We start from the raw sequence: 17,809 nt of genomic DNA, 5'->3' as shown, positions 1-17,809 counted from the left end.
AGAAATGGGAGAAGACAATAAATTCCATTTTATTCACACAGAGTTTAAGGTACCTAAAGATATTTTTGCATAGAGGTTCAGCAGGAAGCTAGAAAGGTTAAGTTTGGAACTCAAGAGACAGGCTAACGATGCCTTAGCTCAGAATAATTATAAGCTACTGAAAGTCAAAATCTGTGTTTATAATATCTTTTTTTCTGATGCTAAGCACAGTATCAGGTGAATTTAACTGAGTTTGGGAATCATTTATATAAATACAAATGTTAAAGCAGATGAAAGCAGTAAGGCAGAGAACATAGAAATAAGTAGATGATAAAATCTAAATGCCTACATAGGAGATTAGAGAGAGACAAACAGAAGGACTAAAAGAAATACTCAGGAGGAAAGCAAATAGTCGGGGTAGTACAATATCACAAAGCCTTAGGGAGATGAAAGGTTCAGAAAGAAAATAATCAGCAGTGTCAAATGCTGAGAGGTCAAGATGGTTAAGGACCAAGAGCTTCCAAATTTGATGATTATGAGGAATTTTGTGATCTTTGAGAAAGCAGTTTCAGGACAATAACAATAACAATGCAGAATTATGAGAGATCAAACTGAAAGGAGAGATCATTTTCAAAGAAGACAATAAGTTCATCTATTTTAAAAAATAAGATTATGGTCTAGATAATGAAGAGCTTTCTAAAGAGATTTATTATCTTGAGCATCTCTTGTTGATTGCGTTGCAGATGACCACAGGAAAGGAGTTTTATTTTGCTCTAATTTAATGTCTCAAGTTGCTAATACAAGGCTTGACATAAGTGATACCAGCAATCTGTACTGTAGGGAAGCATTTAGATAAAATTAAATTTTCTTTTGGAAAAGTATTCAAAACACATTACCTATTTCAACCTCAGTGAGACAGTTTTCAATCTTCTTAAGTACGTTGTCCATCTCATCTATCCTTATCTGAAGTTTCTCCCTCTCATTCTAAACACACAATATTATATTGTCAAGTTAAACCTCTAAACAAAATACTTATACGTTATAAATGGTTAAACTTGCTGACATACTGATATATCATGAACAGGCAAATCTTAAAATGAAGGTTGAAGCTTCAAGTCTGGACTTAAAACGTTTTTAAAAAGCATATATAACAGATTAATATAAACTTATTTTTTGTCATTTATTACAGTATTTCCATGTAATATAAGATGCTAAATACATATCTTAAAAAAAATCTTTTTGTTTTCAAAGATTTTATTTTTAAGTAATCTCTATACTCAATATGGGGCTCAAATCTATAACTCTGAGATCAAGAGTCTCACACTCCACTGACTGAGCCAGCCAGATGCTCTCCCCCAAAAGGAATTATTTTTTATTTTTATTTAAAAAATTTTTTTAGATTGAGGAGGCAAGTAATAGAGGGAGAGGGAGAAACAGACAAGAGGGAGAAACAACCCTGAGATAACTACCTGAGCCGAAATCAAGAGTCAGACACTTAACCAACTGAGCCACCCAGGTGCTCCCCAAAAAGAATTCTTTTTTAAAAATAGTATTTATTTGTTTGAGTGATAGAGTGTGGCAGAAGGAGAGGGAGAAGGAGGTTCCCCACTGAGCAGGGAGCCTGACAGGCGCTTAAACGTAGAACCTCAGGATTATGACCTGAGCTGAAGGCAGACATTTAACCAAATGAGCCACCCATGTGCCCCCGAAAAAAGAATTCCTAAAAAAAAGTTCTATGGTCAAATAACTAAACAAAATTATAGCATGCTTTGTTCCTTTCAGACTTAAAAAAAGTATTTCTGACTTTTTTTTTTTTTAAGATTTCATTTATTTATTTGAGAGAGAGAGAGAGATCTCAAGTAGGTGGAGAGGCAGGCAGAGAGAAAGGAGGAAGCAGGCTCCCTGTCAAGCAGAGAGTTCGATGCCAGGCTCGATCCCAGGACCCTGGGATCATGACCCGAGCCGAAGGTGGAGGCTTTAACCCACTGAGCCACCCAGGCGCCCCTATTTCTGACTTTAGACTTTAATACGCTACCTATTACATTTCTCCAAGGAGGAATATGGCACATAACGTTTCTCAGAATTATTTGCTAATGGAAAGAGAGTTTTTTTAATGCAGAGTACACTCATTTTGGGAAATGCGACTTTAAACATGTGCACAAAGGGGCACTTGGCTGGCTTAGTCGGTAGAGCATGTGACTCTTGATCTTGGGGTTGTTTGACCCCCATGTTGTGTGTAAAGATTATTTAAAAACATAAATAAACAAATAAAAATAAACATCACAGTTGGGTCTGGAATATGAGGAAGATAATACTACAGTGTAGTCCTTAGCAATGGAAGAGCAGAATCCTATACTGTTTTAATTCAACATGTATAATAGATAACAAATTTGAGATGAGACACAGGTCCATATTAGTAAATATATTCTAGAATTACTCAAGATGCCAGATTTCCCACTTTTGATAAATTGAAACCTACCTCTTTATGAACCATGTTCCTTAGGAAATATTCTTCGTATTCTACAACCACTATAATGTAATTTTAATACATCTTTCTTTCTATGCTGTTAACTGTTTCAAATTACCTGAGCTGACTGTACCAGCTTGCTGTAGAGAGCCACTTTTCCTTGGTGAGTGAAGACTTTAGTCATCTTGGTAAAACGTGATTTTATTTTGTTCAGGTAAATTCCAAAGGCTTTCAGCTGCAAGGGAAAATCAAAGGTTAAGGTGTACTAAAACAAATGAATTAAGAAAGACAAATGGTCTGGGAAGGCTGGTTCAGCTGCTGTGGGCTATTCTGCCTATCCTAGACTGATTCCTAAGGCAGGGCACATCTCATTTGCAAACTTAATAACCTTTAGTAATTTAAAAACAGACCCAAAGATTTTAATTATAATTCTTGTTTTTAATTCATTTTTCATAGTATAAATTAGAAAATGACAGGCCCTAAATTAATAAAACTCTTAATATATTAGAGCAATATAAATGAGGTCCTATTTAACCACTTAATCTTTTCCTCATCTAAATCTAAGTGAAACAAGTAGGAGGAAATTCTAAATGAACTTTAAACATATTTCATATATTTAATTGGACATTTTGGTTTGAAAAGATTATGTATTTTAAAAATTACTAGTGTAATTAAATAAAAATCTCACTAACATATTATACCTGAAAAGTTAAAGAACTTGTCACTAATTATCAAGTAACAGTTACTTATTTCACAATAAACAGGTTCAAAATGTCTATACTGATTCCTATTCAGAAAATGAGGTAAAAATACCTCCTCATCAGAGCAGTGTCTCATTTTTTCCCACAGGTTCCTATTTACATCAGTCAACAGTTTATCCTGGTTCAATGCAGAAAGCTTTAATCTAAAATATAGAAAAGTTAATAATGAGCACAGGGTTCAGAAGTCAGCTTGAATGAATCAACTCAGATTTACAGACATACTTAATTTAATCCTTCCTAGTCCTTTTCTATATTAAAAAAGGGAGAAATTAACTCAAGAACAGTGGTCAGCCCGATTATTTTGACACTTGTAGAATAGTTCAAGAATGTTATAAATCAGAAAAACTTCCCTTACAATCTCAATCAACTTGATCCAATATGAAAACATGTTGCTTTTAAAGAATCCTTAGGGCCTATCAATGGATAATTGTGAACTTGTAGCTATTATTTTAAGTAAAAGTTCCCGAGTCAGTTCCCAGTCTCATCTCACCTTTATACAATAGCATTTGCAAATGTAACAAAATTATATATTAGTCTCTTATTAATGAGAAATAAATTTCTATCAGAGTTGGAATATATTATATATAAGAACATAAATATAAAATCAAACAGTAGACCACATCTAAACAGACTGTGCATTGTGTGTGAGATCTTATTTTATTCAAAATGAAACTTTCTAAGACAAATTTTTAGACACTTAACTCTTTCAAACAACATGAAGAAAAAAAATCCTACTGTCCTGTTCAGTGATGAACCCTAGTACTTAGTATAGTGCCTGGCACAGCGTGGGTGTTCAATATATAGTTGCTGAATGAAAAACCAGAATCAGGCAAATCTGCAGTATTATAATTTAACAGCATCTTAAGTTTTTAGTTTAAAAACTAAATAGTTATTTAAAAATTATTTTATTTCTTTTCTGTTTGTTAGGCTGGTTTAAATTTAGTTGAATAGTTCTAGATAAGTATGATATAAAATATATTTTGGGTTGCAAGACTAATTTACTTGAAGGAATTTAGATACACCTAATCTGTAAATTAGTATGCAGGATCTACATATACCAAAGCACTGAACAATAATCTGTATAAGATCATGTACTTTCTGACCTGCAAATCAAGGGCAAATTGTGATAAAACTATAAACCCAAAGATAATCTTGATTTCAGACACAGTTGATAAATTCCTATTATGTACTTTTGACGATGTTCTTTTGCAATCAACTCATGATATCATAACCTTTTAACTATTTACTGAGGACATACTTTCTGCTACAAATGGCGTGAAAATATTTTATATACACTGATGCTACTGCTCATTTCTACCTACTAAGTAGGTATTATTATTCCTAATTAATGGATGTTGAAATGAAGGGTTAAATATCTTACAAAGTTACATAGCTAGTGCTATAGCCAGGATTAAGCTTCAATCTGTCTGCCTACAAACCTGATTCGTTTCCACATTCCATATGATACCGCCAATTAATGCCATGAATTTTTCCTATGTCAATGCCTAATTAAAACCTTACCACAGATTATCCACCCATCCAACAAAACACACACACACAAAAACTTTCATACTCTTCAATCTTCTGCCGAAGAGCTTCACAATCTTCTCTATAAATCTGTATCTTGGGTCGGTAAACATACTGACTTAACATCAGGTCTTCTGGAGTAGGTGGTGTGTTAATAGCAAACTGGAAAAAAAGAAAATCAGTCCCTCAAAACTGGTAGTTTGGAGACAAAACCATATTTAAGAACTGTTTCAAGTTTCGGTGGGCTTATTTTAAAGTTCTACAAAGAAAAATTTGATTACTCTATGAAATTGATAAACCCAGTAACCTATTAGTTGGAATTTGAATACAGGTCTCTGACATCAAAGTCTATTTCTTACAGATGTTTCGTGGATGTTCCACTCACATGTGTTTGAATAGTGATTTGAAAATGGCTTGTGTGGTTTTAAGAAAATCAATACCTAAAAATTCACACTTATCAGGAACTCTTTCATTAAAAGACAGAAAAAAGATACCAGTTTCCTAGATTATTCTTTTCTACTCTCATTCTCTAGTCCTGATCTTTACTTCTATCTTCTTATCTTCTATCATTGAATTCAAATTTTTCTGGGATATGTAAAATAAGGTAGTAAAAATTTGGTTATTTTAAAAAATGTTTTATAGGTCTAATCCAATGATTTTTTAAAAAAAGAATTTAAGTAATCTCTACACCCAACATGGGGTTCAAACTTATAACCCCAAGATCAAGTCACATGATCTTCTGACTGAGCCAGCCAGGTGCCCCAAATCCAATGACTTTTTAAACTTATTTTTAAAAATTAACATATAATGTACTATTTGTTTCAGGGGTACAGGTCTGTGAATCATCAGTCTTACACAATTCACAGTACTCGCCATAGCATATACCTTCCCCAATGTCCATCACCCAGCCGCCCTATCCCTACCCCCAGCAACCCTCAATTTGTTTCCTGAGATTAAGAGTCTCTTATGGTTTGTTTCCCTCTCTGGCTTCATCCTATTTCATTCTTTCCTCTCTTCCCCCATGATCCTCAGCCTTGTTCTCAAATTCCACATATCGGCAAGATCATGCGATAATTATCTTTCTCTGATTATTTGGCTTAGCATAATACCCTCTAGTTCCATCCACATCATTGCAAATGGCAAGATTTCAATTTCTGGTGGGCACATAATATTCCATTGTATATATATACACCACATTTTCGTCATCCATTCATCTGCCATTGGACATCTAGGCTCTTTCCATAGTTTGGCTATTGTGGACATTGCTGCTATAAACAATGGGGTGCACGTGCCCCTTTGGATCACTACATTTGTATCTTTGGGGTAAGTACCCAATAGTGCAGCTGTTGGGTCATAGGGTAGTTCTATTTTCAACTTTTTGAGGAAACCCTATACAGTTTTCCAGAGTGGCTGCACCAGCTTGCACTCCCACCAACAGTGTGGGAGGGTTCCCCTTCCTCTGTACCCTCACCAACATCTGTTGTTTCCTGACTTGTTAATTTTAGCCATTCTGACTGGTGTGAGGAGGTATCTCACTGTGGTTTTGATTTGTATTTCCCTGATGCTGAGTGGTGTTGAGCACTTTTTCATGTGTCTGTTGGCCATTTGGATGTCTTATTTGCAAAAATGTTTATGTCTTCTGCCCATTTCTTTATTTTTTTTTAAGGTTTTATTTATTTACTTGACAGACAGAGATCACAAATAGGCAGAGAGGCAGGCAAAGAGAAAGGAGGAAGCAGGCTCCCCCTGAGATCATGACCTGAGCCAAAGGCAGAGGCTTTAACCCACTGAGCCACCCAGGTGTCCCCTGCCCATTTCTTGGTGGTATTTTTCTTTTTTGGGTGTTGAGTTTGATAAGTTCTTTATAGACTTTGGATACTGGCCCTTTATCTGCTATGTCATAATCCAATGACTTTTTGATGTCCTTTATGCAGTACTGGAAATCCAAGTTAATTCCTTACATCATATTATATATAAAAGCCAAAACAAACAAAATCCCACAACTGCCCATTATTCATAGGCAGTATGGTACAGAATAAGTAATTCTACCACTTTAAGATTTGGCCTCTTCATTTATAAATTGAGCACAATATTGATCAGTCTCTTAAGAGTATAGTAAAAGGTTTTGTTTGTTTTTAAAGGTTACTCAAGCCCAGGGCCTCATAAAATAATCTAACAAATGTTAGTTTTTTCTCACTCTCTACTTTTGATAAATTAAAAGGATGTAACTGAATGAAGTTTTAATCTCCTTCCTCTATCCCTAACACATCTTCTAGCAGATGTGCTAAGAAAGTATAAAAAAGTGCTAAAAGCAATTATAACTGAAGTTGACTCTCTTTCTTAAAGGCATTTTTAAGGCTAGATTTATAAATAAAAATCAAAGTTCTATGCACTGGCTCAAAAAGAAAAGGCAACACTAGAACCCAGGCTGTGCCTTTTAAACATGGTTTTCTCACTCAAAGAAATCGGCATCCTTGGGAAAATGGCTAAATGCTTTCATATAGGAGCCAGGTGATTGACAAAGAAATATTTCTTTTTATAGAAGTATCTGGACAATAAATTGTAGCATTAGTTTACAACTACTACTTTACAACTCCTAGCGAATTACTAGATTTAGATAATGATTTAATGGCTGCCTATGCATCATAACCAGACATTATTTCCTGATGGAAGTACGACTATAAGGTGAACTTGGAAAAAAAAAAAAAGTGAATCTGATAAAGCCTCTGCCAACTTATAAATACAGGAGACAGAGAACAGGTTAAAAAAACATTTGAGTGTGCACAATTGGTAAAATGCACACCCTGATAAACCCCACAGAAAAAACCTGGTTTCTTCATCAAAAAGAAAAGAAAGGAGAGAGAAATGAAAGGGGACAATACTATTTAGAAGATTATTAAGAGATACCTACTAAATATAATATTTCAACCTCATTTAGTAAACTCAATGTAGTAAATGGACAAATAATGCTTAAGACAACCAGGGAAAGGGTACCTGGATGGCTCAGTCAGTTAGTATCCAATTCTTAATTTCAGCTCACGTAATGATCTCGGGGTTGTGAGATCGAGCCCCAAGTGAAACTCTGTGCTGGTCGTGGAACCTGCTTAAGATACTCTGCCTCCCTTGGGGTGCCTGGGTGGTGCAGACAGGTAAGCATCCGACACTTGGTTTCGGCTCAGGTTGCGGCTCGGATTGTGAACTCAGGGTCATGACATGGGGCCTGCATTAGCCTCTGCTTGGAGTCTTCTTAACTCGCCCCTTCAGTCCCCCATCCTTGCTCACACACTCTCTCTTTAAAAACAAAATGAGGGGCACCTGGGTGGCTCAGTGGGTTAAAGCCTCTGCCTTAGGCTCAGGTCATGATCCCAGGGTCCTGGGATCGAGCCCCACATCGGGCTCTCTGCTCAGCGGGGAGCCTGCTTCCCTTCCTCTCTCTCTGCCTGCCTCTCTACCTACTTGTGATCTCTGTCTGTCAAATGAATAAATAAAATCTTTATTATTTATTAAAATAAATAAAATGAAAAGATAATAAGGGAAATATAAATGCTGACTGAATAGTCATTTTAAGGTATGATTATTATATATATATATATTTTTAAAGATTTTATTTATTTATTTGACAGACAGAGATCACAAGTACGGAGAGAGGCAGGCAGAGAGAGAGAGAGAGGAGGAAGCAGGCTCCCTGCCAAGCAGAGAGCCCGATGCGGGGCTCGATCCCAGGACCCTGGGATCATGACCTGAACGAAAGGCAGAGGCTTTAACCCACTGAGCCACCCAGGCGCCCCTGATTATTATATATGTATTTATTTTTAAAATGAGTCCTCATCTTTTTAGGAATACATAACTGAAATATGTTAAATTGATGATACCTGGGACTTGTTTCAAAATAACAGGGGTATGGAGTAGGGATATGTAGAGATAAAAGAACGGTTGATAATTTTTGAGTTGAAAAAGGGTAGGTTTCCTCCTGGACCTCCATAACCACCAGTGAAACATAGGACCACACTCCCAGAGGTTCATCAGGAATGCAAGTGTCAATGGATGTCAGGCTAATGCACTGTGGGAACATACTGGCTGCATCCACCTATGCTTTTTGCCATAGCTAGGTTAATTTGCTGCATCCTGAGCCCAGGATCATGTACACAAGCCACCCTCCTCCCTTTATTTATCTATTTTGATTATGTACCCAATTTATGCACAATCAGCCTTGGGTATTTCAGGCCTGGCAGGATTACCTGCAGTTCTTCAACCTCACTGAGAAGGGAAAGGGTGTTATTTTGGTACTTCTGCCTGAGGCACTCCATGGGCATACTGAGGGTTGTGGGGCATTACAATAGCGCTATTTGCTGATGATACCTGCTGAGTTTCTGTAACTGCAAACACATATGAGTGCTGTACATGTGTCTATAAGGGGTAGCACATAATTCCCCACTTGCCTCAAGAATACTCTCCCCGGGAGTAACTGGTTGGCTCAGCTGGTAAAGCATGAGACCTTTTTTTTGTTTGTTTGTTTTAATGTAATCTCTACACCCAACATCAGGCTCAAACTCATGACCCCAAGATCCAGGGCTGGATGTTCTACCAACTAGCCAGCCAGGGACCCCAAGCATGTGACTCTTGATCTCAGGATCATGAGTTCAAGCCCACACTGGGTATAGAGCTTACTTTAGGGAAAAAAAAAAAGAATAAAAAGAACATTCTCCCCAGTTCCACCCTAAAAGAGACTCACAGTTACCCAAGTCCTATATTAGATGCCCCTAGTTATAGACTTCATTTTCCATGGTTCATATATAGTCTATCTCTTTGTCCTTTCCCTATTTTAGGATTTTTAAATTTCTTTTCTGGGATAGGATAAAATCTTTTTTTTTTTTTTAAGATTTTATTTATTTATTTGACAGACAGAGATCACAAGTAGGCAGAGAGGCAGAGAGGCAGAGAGAGAGGAGGAAGCAGGCTCCCTGCTGAGTAGAGAGCCCGATGTGGGGCTCGATCTCAAGACCCTGGGCTCATGACCTGAGACGAAGGCAGAGGCTTTAACACACTGAGCCACCCAGGCGCCCCATAAAATCTCTATTTTGATGGTTTTTTTCCCAGATCTATTTCCTTAACACTGACCTTCCTGACCTCTGCAAGGCCTGAGAGGAAACGGGAAGATTCAGTTAGCTCCTGAGGTATTCTCTCCCTCTTTACCCTGTCACCATCCTCTTTGCTCCTATCTTTCCCCTCTGTTTTCTCCCAGTCCCCTGGTACTTTTTCTGCTTTTCCTAAGGATGCAGGCTCTGGATCCATACCTAGACAGCTTTCTACTTTCCATGTACAGCTAAAGCAAGAGTATGCCAATGAGAAGGGTAGAATAATGAGGTTGGGGACCCAAAAGATGTGTGTTCATTTTTCCATTTCCATCTTTGATTTACACTTTATATTTATTTGTTTTTATTTACGGATTTATTTAAATTATTTTATTTATTTGAAAGAGAGAGGAAGGAATTGAGCACAAGCAGAGGGAAAAGCAGATGGAGAGGCACAAGCAGACTCCCCACTGAGTGGGGACCATGACACAGAGCTCGATCTTCAGATTCTAAGATCATGACCTAAGCAGAAATCAGATGCTTAACCAACTCACTTATCTAGGCACCCCTATACTTCACATTTATTTATTTTTTTAAAAGATTTTAGATTTTATTCATTTATTTGACAGACAGAGATCACAAGTAGGCAGAGAGGCAGGCAGAGAGAAAGAGGGGGAAGCAGGCTCCCCGCTGAGCAGAGAGCCCGGTTGCGGGGCTTGATCCCACGACCCCAGGATCATGACTGGAGCTGAAGGCAGAAGCTTTAACCCACTGAGTCACCTGGGCAACCCTATACTTCACATTTAGATATACAATACTGGAATTGATTTTTTTCTAAATAGCTGTCTCTTAAAAGTTTTATTTATTTATGAGAGAGAGAGAGAGAGAACGTGAATGCACTAACAGGGGGAGTGGGAGAGGGAGAAGCTGACTCTCTGTTGAGCAGGGAGCTCAATGCAGAGCTAGATCCCAGGACCCCGGGATCATGACCTGAGCCTAAATCACGTGCTTAACTGACTGAGCCACCCAGGCACCTTTAAATAGTTTTAATTTTTTTTTTTTTTTTGAAGATTTTATTTGACAGAGAGGGAACATAAGCAGGGGGAGTGGGAGAGGGAGAAGGAGGATTCCTGCTGAGCAGGAAGCCCCATGTGGGGCTAGATCCCAGGACCCTGGGATTATGACCTGCGCCAAAGACAGGCACTTAACAACTGAGTCACCCAGGCTCTAACAGCTTTATTGAAATTTAATTCACACATCATAATTCATCCACTTAAGTATACAATTAGATAATTTTTAAAATTATATTCACAGGGTTATGCAACCATCAACAATCTAATTTAGAGCATTTTCATCCCCCTATAAAAAAGTCTGTACCTGGGGCACCTGGGTGGCTCAGTGGGTTAAGCCTCTGCTTTAGTCTCAGGTCATGATCCCAGGTTCCTGGGATTGAGCCCCCCATCAGGCTCTCTGCTCAGCAGGGAGTCTGCCTTTCCCCTCCTCTCTGCCTGCCTCTCTGCCAACTTGTGATCTCTGTCTGTCAAATAAATAAACAAAATCTTTAAAAAAAAAAAAAAGGGGCGCCTGGGTGGCTCAGTGGTTTAAGCTGCTGCCTTCAGCTCAGGTCATGATCTCAGGGTCCTGGATCGAGTCCCACGTCGGGCTCTCTGCTTGGCAGGGAGCCTGCTTCCTCCTCTCTCTCTCTCTGCCTGCCTCTCTCCCTACTTGTGATCTCTATCTGTCAAATAAATAAATAAAATCTTTAAAAAAAAAAAAAAAAGCCTGTACCCATTAACTGTCACTCTCCATTCTCTTCCACCCTTATCCCGGCCCCAAGTAACCACTAATCAGAGTTCACTTTTGGGCTACTATGAATAGAAGTCATGTACAACTTTTGTGTGTACGTATATATTCAGTTCTCTTGGGAATATATTTAGAAGTAGAATTTGCTGAACTTATAATAGTTCTATGTCTAACTTTTTTTTTTTTAAAGATTTTATTTATGTATTTGACAGACAGAGATCATAAGTAGGCAGAGAGGCAGTCAGAGAGGAAAGGAAGCAGGCTCCCTGCTGAGCAGAGAGCCTGATGCGGGGCTCGATCCCAGGACCCTGGGATCATGACCTGAGTCGAAGGAAGAGGCTTTAACCGACTGAGCCACCCAGGCACCCCTATGTCTAACTTTTTGCCAAACTGTTTGCAAAGTAGCTATGCCACTGCCACCAGCAATGTATGAAAATTCTAATTCCTCTATATACTTGCCAACACTTTTTATTTTCTTTTTGATTATAGCCATTATAGTGGGTGTGTGGTACTCATTGTAGTTTTATTTATATATTTATTTTGACAGATTTATTTACTTTAGAGTGAGAGAAACAGAGAGATTGCATGTAAGCGGGGGAGGGGCAAAGGGAGAGGAATTAGGAAAGAATCTCAAGCAGACTCCCTGCTGAGTGAGCATGGAGCCTGACTTGGTGCTCCACCTAGGGCTCAATCTCAGGATCCTGAGATTATGACCTGAGCCGAAACCAAGAGTCAGATGCTCAACTGACTGAGCCTCCCAGGAACCCCTCATTGTCATTTTAACTTGCATTTCCTTAATGACTAATGATGCTGAAAACATTTTTCCATACTTATTGTCATTTGTATGTGTTCTTCAGAGAAATGTTCATTCAGATCCTTTTGATTATTATTTTTTTTTTTTTTAGATTTTATTTGACAGAGAGAGATCACAAGTAGGCAGAGAGGCAGGTAGAGAGAGAGGAGGAAGCAGGCTCCTTCCGAGCAGAAAGCCCGATGTGGGACTCGATCCCAGAACCTGAGATCATGACCTGAGCCGAAGGCAGAGGCTTTAACCCACTGAGCCACCCAGGTGCCCCCTTTTGACTATTTTTTAAATTGGGTTGTCTTTTTATTACTGAGTTGAAAAGTTCTTGATATATTCTAGGTACAAGTCCTTTATAAAATGTATGATTTGCCAATGCTTCTTCCCATTCTGTTGGTTGTCTTTTCACTCTCCGATGGTATCATTTGTACCACAGAAGTATTTTGTTTGTTTTTCTCTAGAGAGAGAAAGAGACAGCAGGAGCAAACGGAGGAGATGGGTAGAGAAACTTAAGCAGGCTCCATGCCCAGGGCAAGCCTGACATGAGGCTTGATTTCATAACCCTGAAAGATCATGAAGTCAAGAGTCAGATGCCCAACTGACTAATCCACCCAGGTACCCCCGTGTAACACAGAAGTTTCTAACTTTGATGAAGACCAATTTTTGTCACTTGTGTTTTTGGTGTCATATAGACTTGATTTTTGTGTATAGTGTGAACAATGGAACAAAGCTCATTTTTTCCTGTGGATATCCAACTGATGCAACACCATTTACAGAAAAGACCACTTTCTGCAGTGGCATCTTTATCATAAACCAAATGTCCATATTTGTGTGGGTCCATCTGTCCTTCCTTCCTTCCTTCCTCCCTTGTTTATTTTCTCCCTCTTCCCTCCCCCTTTTCATTTTTTTTATAGTAAGCTCTATGCCTCATGTGGGGCTTAAACTCACAACCCTGAGGCCAAGAGTCACATGCTCTACTGACTGAACCAGCCAGGTGCTGTTATGGGGGTCCATTCTTTAAAAGTTAGCTAGAACTCATTTGGATCTAGTGATTATTTTAAGGTAAATTATAAAATAAAATTTTCAATGACAATAAAAGTTTTCCAGTGTTTAGGTTAATTTTGGTAATTTATATTTTGCTAAAAAATCATCTAGGTCTTAAAATTTGTTGTCAGAGTTGATGGATTAAAAAAATTGTTTCACTCTCTGGACATTTCTTTCCTAACCATCTATATTTTAGCCTTCTCTGTTTTCTTAATTATGCTCTTTAAGGGTTTTCTTATTTTATTGTCTTTTCAAAGTACCAGTTTTTGGATTTGCTGTTCTTTCTACAAATTTTTGTTTCCTGTTTCATTAGCTTTACCATTTATTTGTATTAATTCTGCCTTTTTGCTTTTTTTTTTTTTTAAGATTTTATTTATTTATTTGACAGAGAGAGAGAGAGCTCACAAGTAGGCAGAGAGGCAGGCAGAGAGAAGGGGGAAGCAGGCTCCCTGCTGAGCAGAGACCACCCCCCGCCCCAATGTGGGGCTTGATCCTAGGACCCTGAGACCATGACATGAAGCTGAAGGCAGAGGCTTAACCCACTGAGCCACCCAGGCACTCTCTGCCTTCTTGCTTTTTTAATGGGTTTTATTTTATTATTCATTTTCTAATTTCTTAAAGTGAGCATTAAAAATTCCTTTATTTTTAGATTCTCTTCTATAATAACAACGTTATCTAAGGTTTTTAATTTCCTGCTGAGTATAATTTTTGCTGTGTATCCCATATGTTTGGTATTAAATATTCTCCTTTAGTTTGATTTCTTAACAGTCTTGATTTCATCTCTGATCTCAGAGTTATCTACGAGTGTATTTCTTAAATTCCAAGAAGGTAAGAATGCTATAGTCCTTTTATTCATTCTAATTTTATTGGATTATGATCAGATGATGTTGTCCTTAAAATTTCCATTTTTTTTCTATTTGTTAATGTTTTCTTTGTGGCCAAGGGCATAATTAATTTTTGTAAATGTTTGACAGACTTAAGAGAAAAACATGTCCCTATTAAGTGACACAAATTTTTCTACTAATCTTTTAAATGAATTTGTTGATTGTACAATTCAAATATTATATAACCTCACATAGTTTTGATTTTCAAAAATGTTTATTAAAACCTTCTGCTGTATTTGGATTTTTATATAGTGGGAAAAAAGCATATATTCAGGAAAAAGTATCAAAGACAAAATACATTGCAAGGAATGAGAAAAAAATAAAATTTTACCTTATCAAAGTCTACATTAGCAAAAAAAAATCTAATTTCTTTGTTTTTAAGAAGGCTCTATGCTGGAGTCCCAACACAAGGCTTGAACTCATAACCCTGAGATCAAGACCTGAGCTGAGATCAAGAGTCAGATGTTAGTTGAATGAACAATCCAGGTGTCACCCCCCAAAAAACAATTTTTATGCTAACCACAATTCACTTACTATAGAAAAACTTCCTGCAAGAAAATATGCTTCCTTAGATTATTTTTCTATTTTTGAATAAACACTTGTTTTGACGCACTTTAATAAACAAGTATAATACAGCTTAACTGAGATAACTATTTTGCCAAGAAACTGCACTTACTTTGGCTGGGAGATTGCTCTGTCGAGGTTTCTGTATCAAAATGTGGACCTGAAGAAGTATAAAGAACTCCTTTAACGTAATTTTCCCATCTTTCAGTTTCTGAGGAAAGAAAAAAAATTTGCACAATATTCAAGGTGAGGTCATTTTGATTATAACCAGCCCATTTTGTTTCTAAATAGCATATAGTATTTTGCATATGTTCGTGGAAATATCCAAATATTTTTAAGCTATACATGAACAGATTTTATTTAATATTACTTCTTAAGGTTATTCAGTGACAACAGAATTGGGAACAAACAACAAAACACAGGTCTTCTAATTGTGATTTCTACTCCCTATAATCAATCACCATGCTGGGTCCTTAACAAAAAAGCTAATTTACTGTATAGTTGAATATTTCATAATTTTTTAAATTTTTAAAAAAGATTTTATTTATTTGACAGACAGAGATCACAAGTACTCACAGTCAGAGACAGAGAGGGTAAGCAGGCTCCCCACTGAGCAGGGAGCCCAATGAGGGGCTCGATCCCAGGACCCTGAGATCATGACCCAAGCTGAAGGCAGAGGCTCAACCCACTGAGCTACCCAGGCACCCCGAATATTTCATAATTTAAAAAACAATTTAAAAATTGAAAACAGGGGCACCTGGGTGGCTCAGTGGTTTAAGCCTCTGCCTTCGGCTCAGGTCATGATCTTGGGGTCCTGGGATCGAGCCCCACATCGGGCTCTCTGCTCAGTGGGGAGCCTGTTTCTCCCTCTCTCTCTGCCTGCCTCTCTGCCTACTGTGACCTCTCTCTGTCAAATAAATAAATAAAATATTTAAAAAAAAATTGAAAACAAACAACAACAAAAAAATAGAAAACAAAACAGGGACTATAGTTGCATTAGAAATGAGAAATAGTTTAACATACCTCCTTCAAGCTCTCTTCGCAAATAGTGTCTCTGAGAAACTGTGATTCCATTTGACTATTGTGCTGTGCTAGAAGTAAAGCAAATTCAGGTGATAAACAAGTCAACATTAAAGTGCAAGCTTAATTTTAAGTATCATTCAGGTTTATGTGTGGTTCATGCTCTTAAAGTTATCGACTAGGATCTTTTTGGAAAGAGTCATTTATAGGGTGAAGTATACTATTGTTTTAAGATCCCATCCAATATTTCTCCACTAATTATAAGCTTGTTTAAAAAGGTTTTGTTTATTTATTTGACAGAGAGTGAGAGAGAGAGCGCACAAGCAGAAGTGGCAGGCAGAGGGAGAAGCAGGCTCCCAGCCAAGCAGGGAGCCCAATGCAGGACTCGATCCCAGGATCCCAGCATCATGACCCGAGCTGAAGGCAGGTGTTTAACCAGCTGAACCACCCACGCACCCCTAATTATAAGCTTCTTAAGAAAATTACCCTTTATGGTCTATCACTTCTCAATTTATTAAAATAACTAAGCATTAAAAATAAACTAAAATTATTTTACTCATCAACTATGTATAAGTCCCAAAAAGCTTAAATAAATTTCAAATATCTTCTGAACTGAAATACATTTATTATTGTCAAGTAAGCAGATGACTTCTATTATTTAGTCTTCATGAAGATCTTACTGCTGAAGTCGAGAGAGGTCCCATCGGCCTTGATTGAATCAAGAGAACTGCTGCAACTAGACGGTGTCCTGCTCAGGCTTTTTATCAAAACACTGTTAGCATTTTTATCTATATCCCCTTCAGTATGGTGATCAAAAACCTGAAATTATCAGTTAAGGAATATCATCAGCCTAAAGTTATGACTCTGTACACTTACAATAATTGTTTGTTGAACACTAACAAGGACTACTTCATAAAATTTATCTACAATCATATGAAATATCTTAGTAACAAATTGGAATAAGTAATAAGCAATTTATCAGGCCTTTAGAGTTCAAAGTAATTTTAATTTTTTTAAAGTTTAATTATTTTTCTTAGTAATCTCTACACCTAACATGGGGCTCAAATTCACAACCCTGAGATCAAGAGTCACATATTCCTCTGACTGAGCTAAATAGGTGCCCCTAGAGTTCAAAGTAATTTTATTTAAGAATCTGTAGAAATAGGGCACCCGGGTGGCTCAGTGGGTTAATAAGCCTCTGCCTTCGGCTCAGGTCATGATCTCAGGGTCCTGGTATCGAGTCCAGTATCAGGCTCTCTGCTCAGCGGGGAGCCTGCTTCCTCCTCTCTTTCTCTCTGCCTGCCTCTCAGCCTACTTGTGATCTCTGTCTAATAAAATTTAAAAAAAAATCTATAGAAATATATAGAAATCAGCTTGTACATTATACTTTATAAGCAAATTGTTTCTCAGATGTGTCTAAGTTAAAGCCAGATCCTATGAGTTGCCAAACGTTGACCTATTCCATTATTCAACTACTAGTCACCAGGGTCACGACTACCACATTGAAATAAACTAGCATAGAATATTGGCTATTCATAGTGACTCTGGCTATAGCAACAAAGAAAGTTATTTCCAGGTTTTAGTACTTTTTCCCCAGGTGACTAAGACTCCTTTGGCTGATGTCAAATAAGTGATGTAGTCCTGCTTTTATCATTTTAACCATTTGACTTTACAGCCTTAAATGCCATTTTCATCTACCTACTTACATGTTTTGAGGACAATATAACCTTTGTCTAAATGTTAGAATGTAATCTCCATGAAAACAGATTTTTTCCCTCTAAATTCCTACTGATGTAGTCCAAGCACCTAAACAATACTTAGGACACAGGAGCTATTCAATATCTACCGAATAAAATAATACTAATTTTCATATAATCTATTCAGTT

At 37.4% G+C, this 17,809-nt stretch overlaps 1 protein-coding gene across 3 annotated transcripts in view; it reads right to left on the bottom strand.

The window, feature by feature from the left end:
* The window catches only part of KNL1 (kinetochore scaffold 1), a 77,283-nt gene that overhangs the window by 15,031 nt on the left and 44,443 nt on the right, over positions 1 to 17,809 (bottom strand). For all 3 annotated transcript variants that reach the window (XM_046010222.1, XM_046010223.1, XM_046010224.1), the window contains 7 exons: positions 16,604 to 16,742; positions 15,927 to 15,994; positions 15,016 to 15,114; positions 4,781 to 4,896; positions 3,260 to 3,350; positions 2,565 to 2,681; positions 876 to 963 (listed from right to left, as the gene is read on the bottom strand). In XM_046010222.1, the coding sequence (XP_045866178.1) occupies positions 876 to 963; positions 2,565 to 2,681; positions 3,260 to 3,350; positions 4,781 to 4,896; positions 15,016 to 15,114; positions 15,927 to 15,994; positions 16,604 to 16,742 (718 nt within the window). The remainder of the gene's footprint in view (positions 1 to 875; positions 964 to 2,564; positions 2,682 to 3,259; positions 3,351 to 4,780; positions 4,897 to 15,015; positions 15,115 to 15,926; positions 15,995 to 16,603; positions 16,743 to 17,809) is intronic.

This window comes from Meles meles, chromosome 6 (assembly GCF_922984935.1).
Source record: "Meles meles chromosome 6, mMelMel3.1 paternal haplotype, whole genome shotgun sequence".
Classification (NCBI taxonomy): Eukaryota; Metazoa; Chordata; class Mammalia; order Carnivora; family Mustelidae; genus Meles; species Meles meles.
The sequence above is the reverse complement of the archived record's forward strand: the minus strand, read 5'-3'. Positions and strand labels throughout refer to the sequence as shown.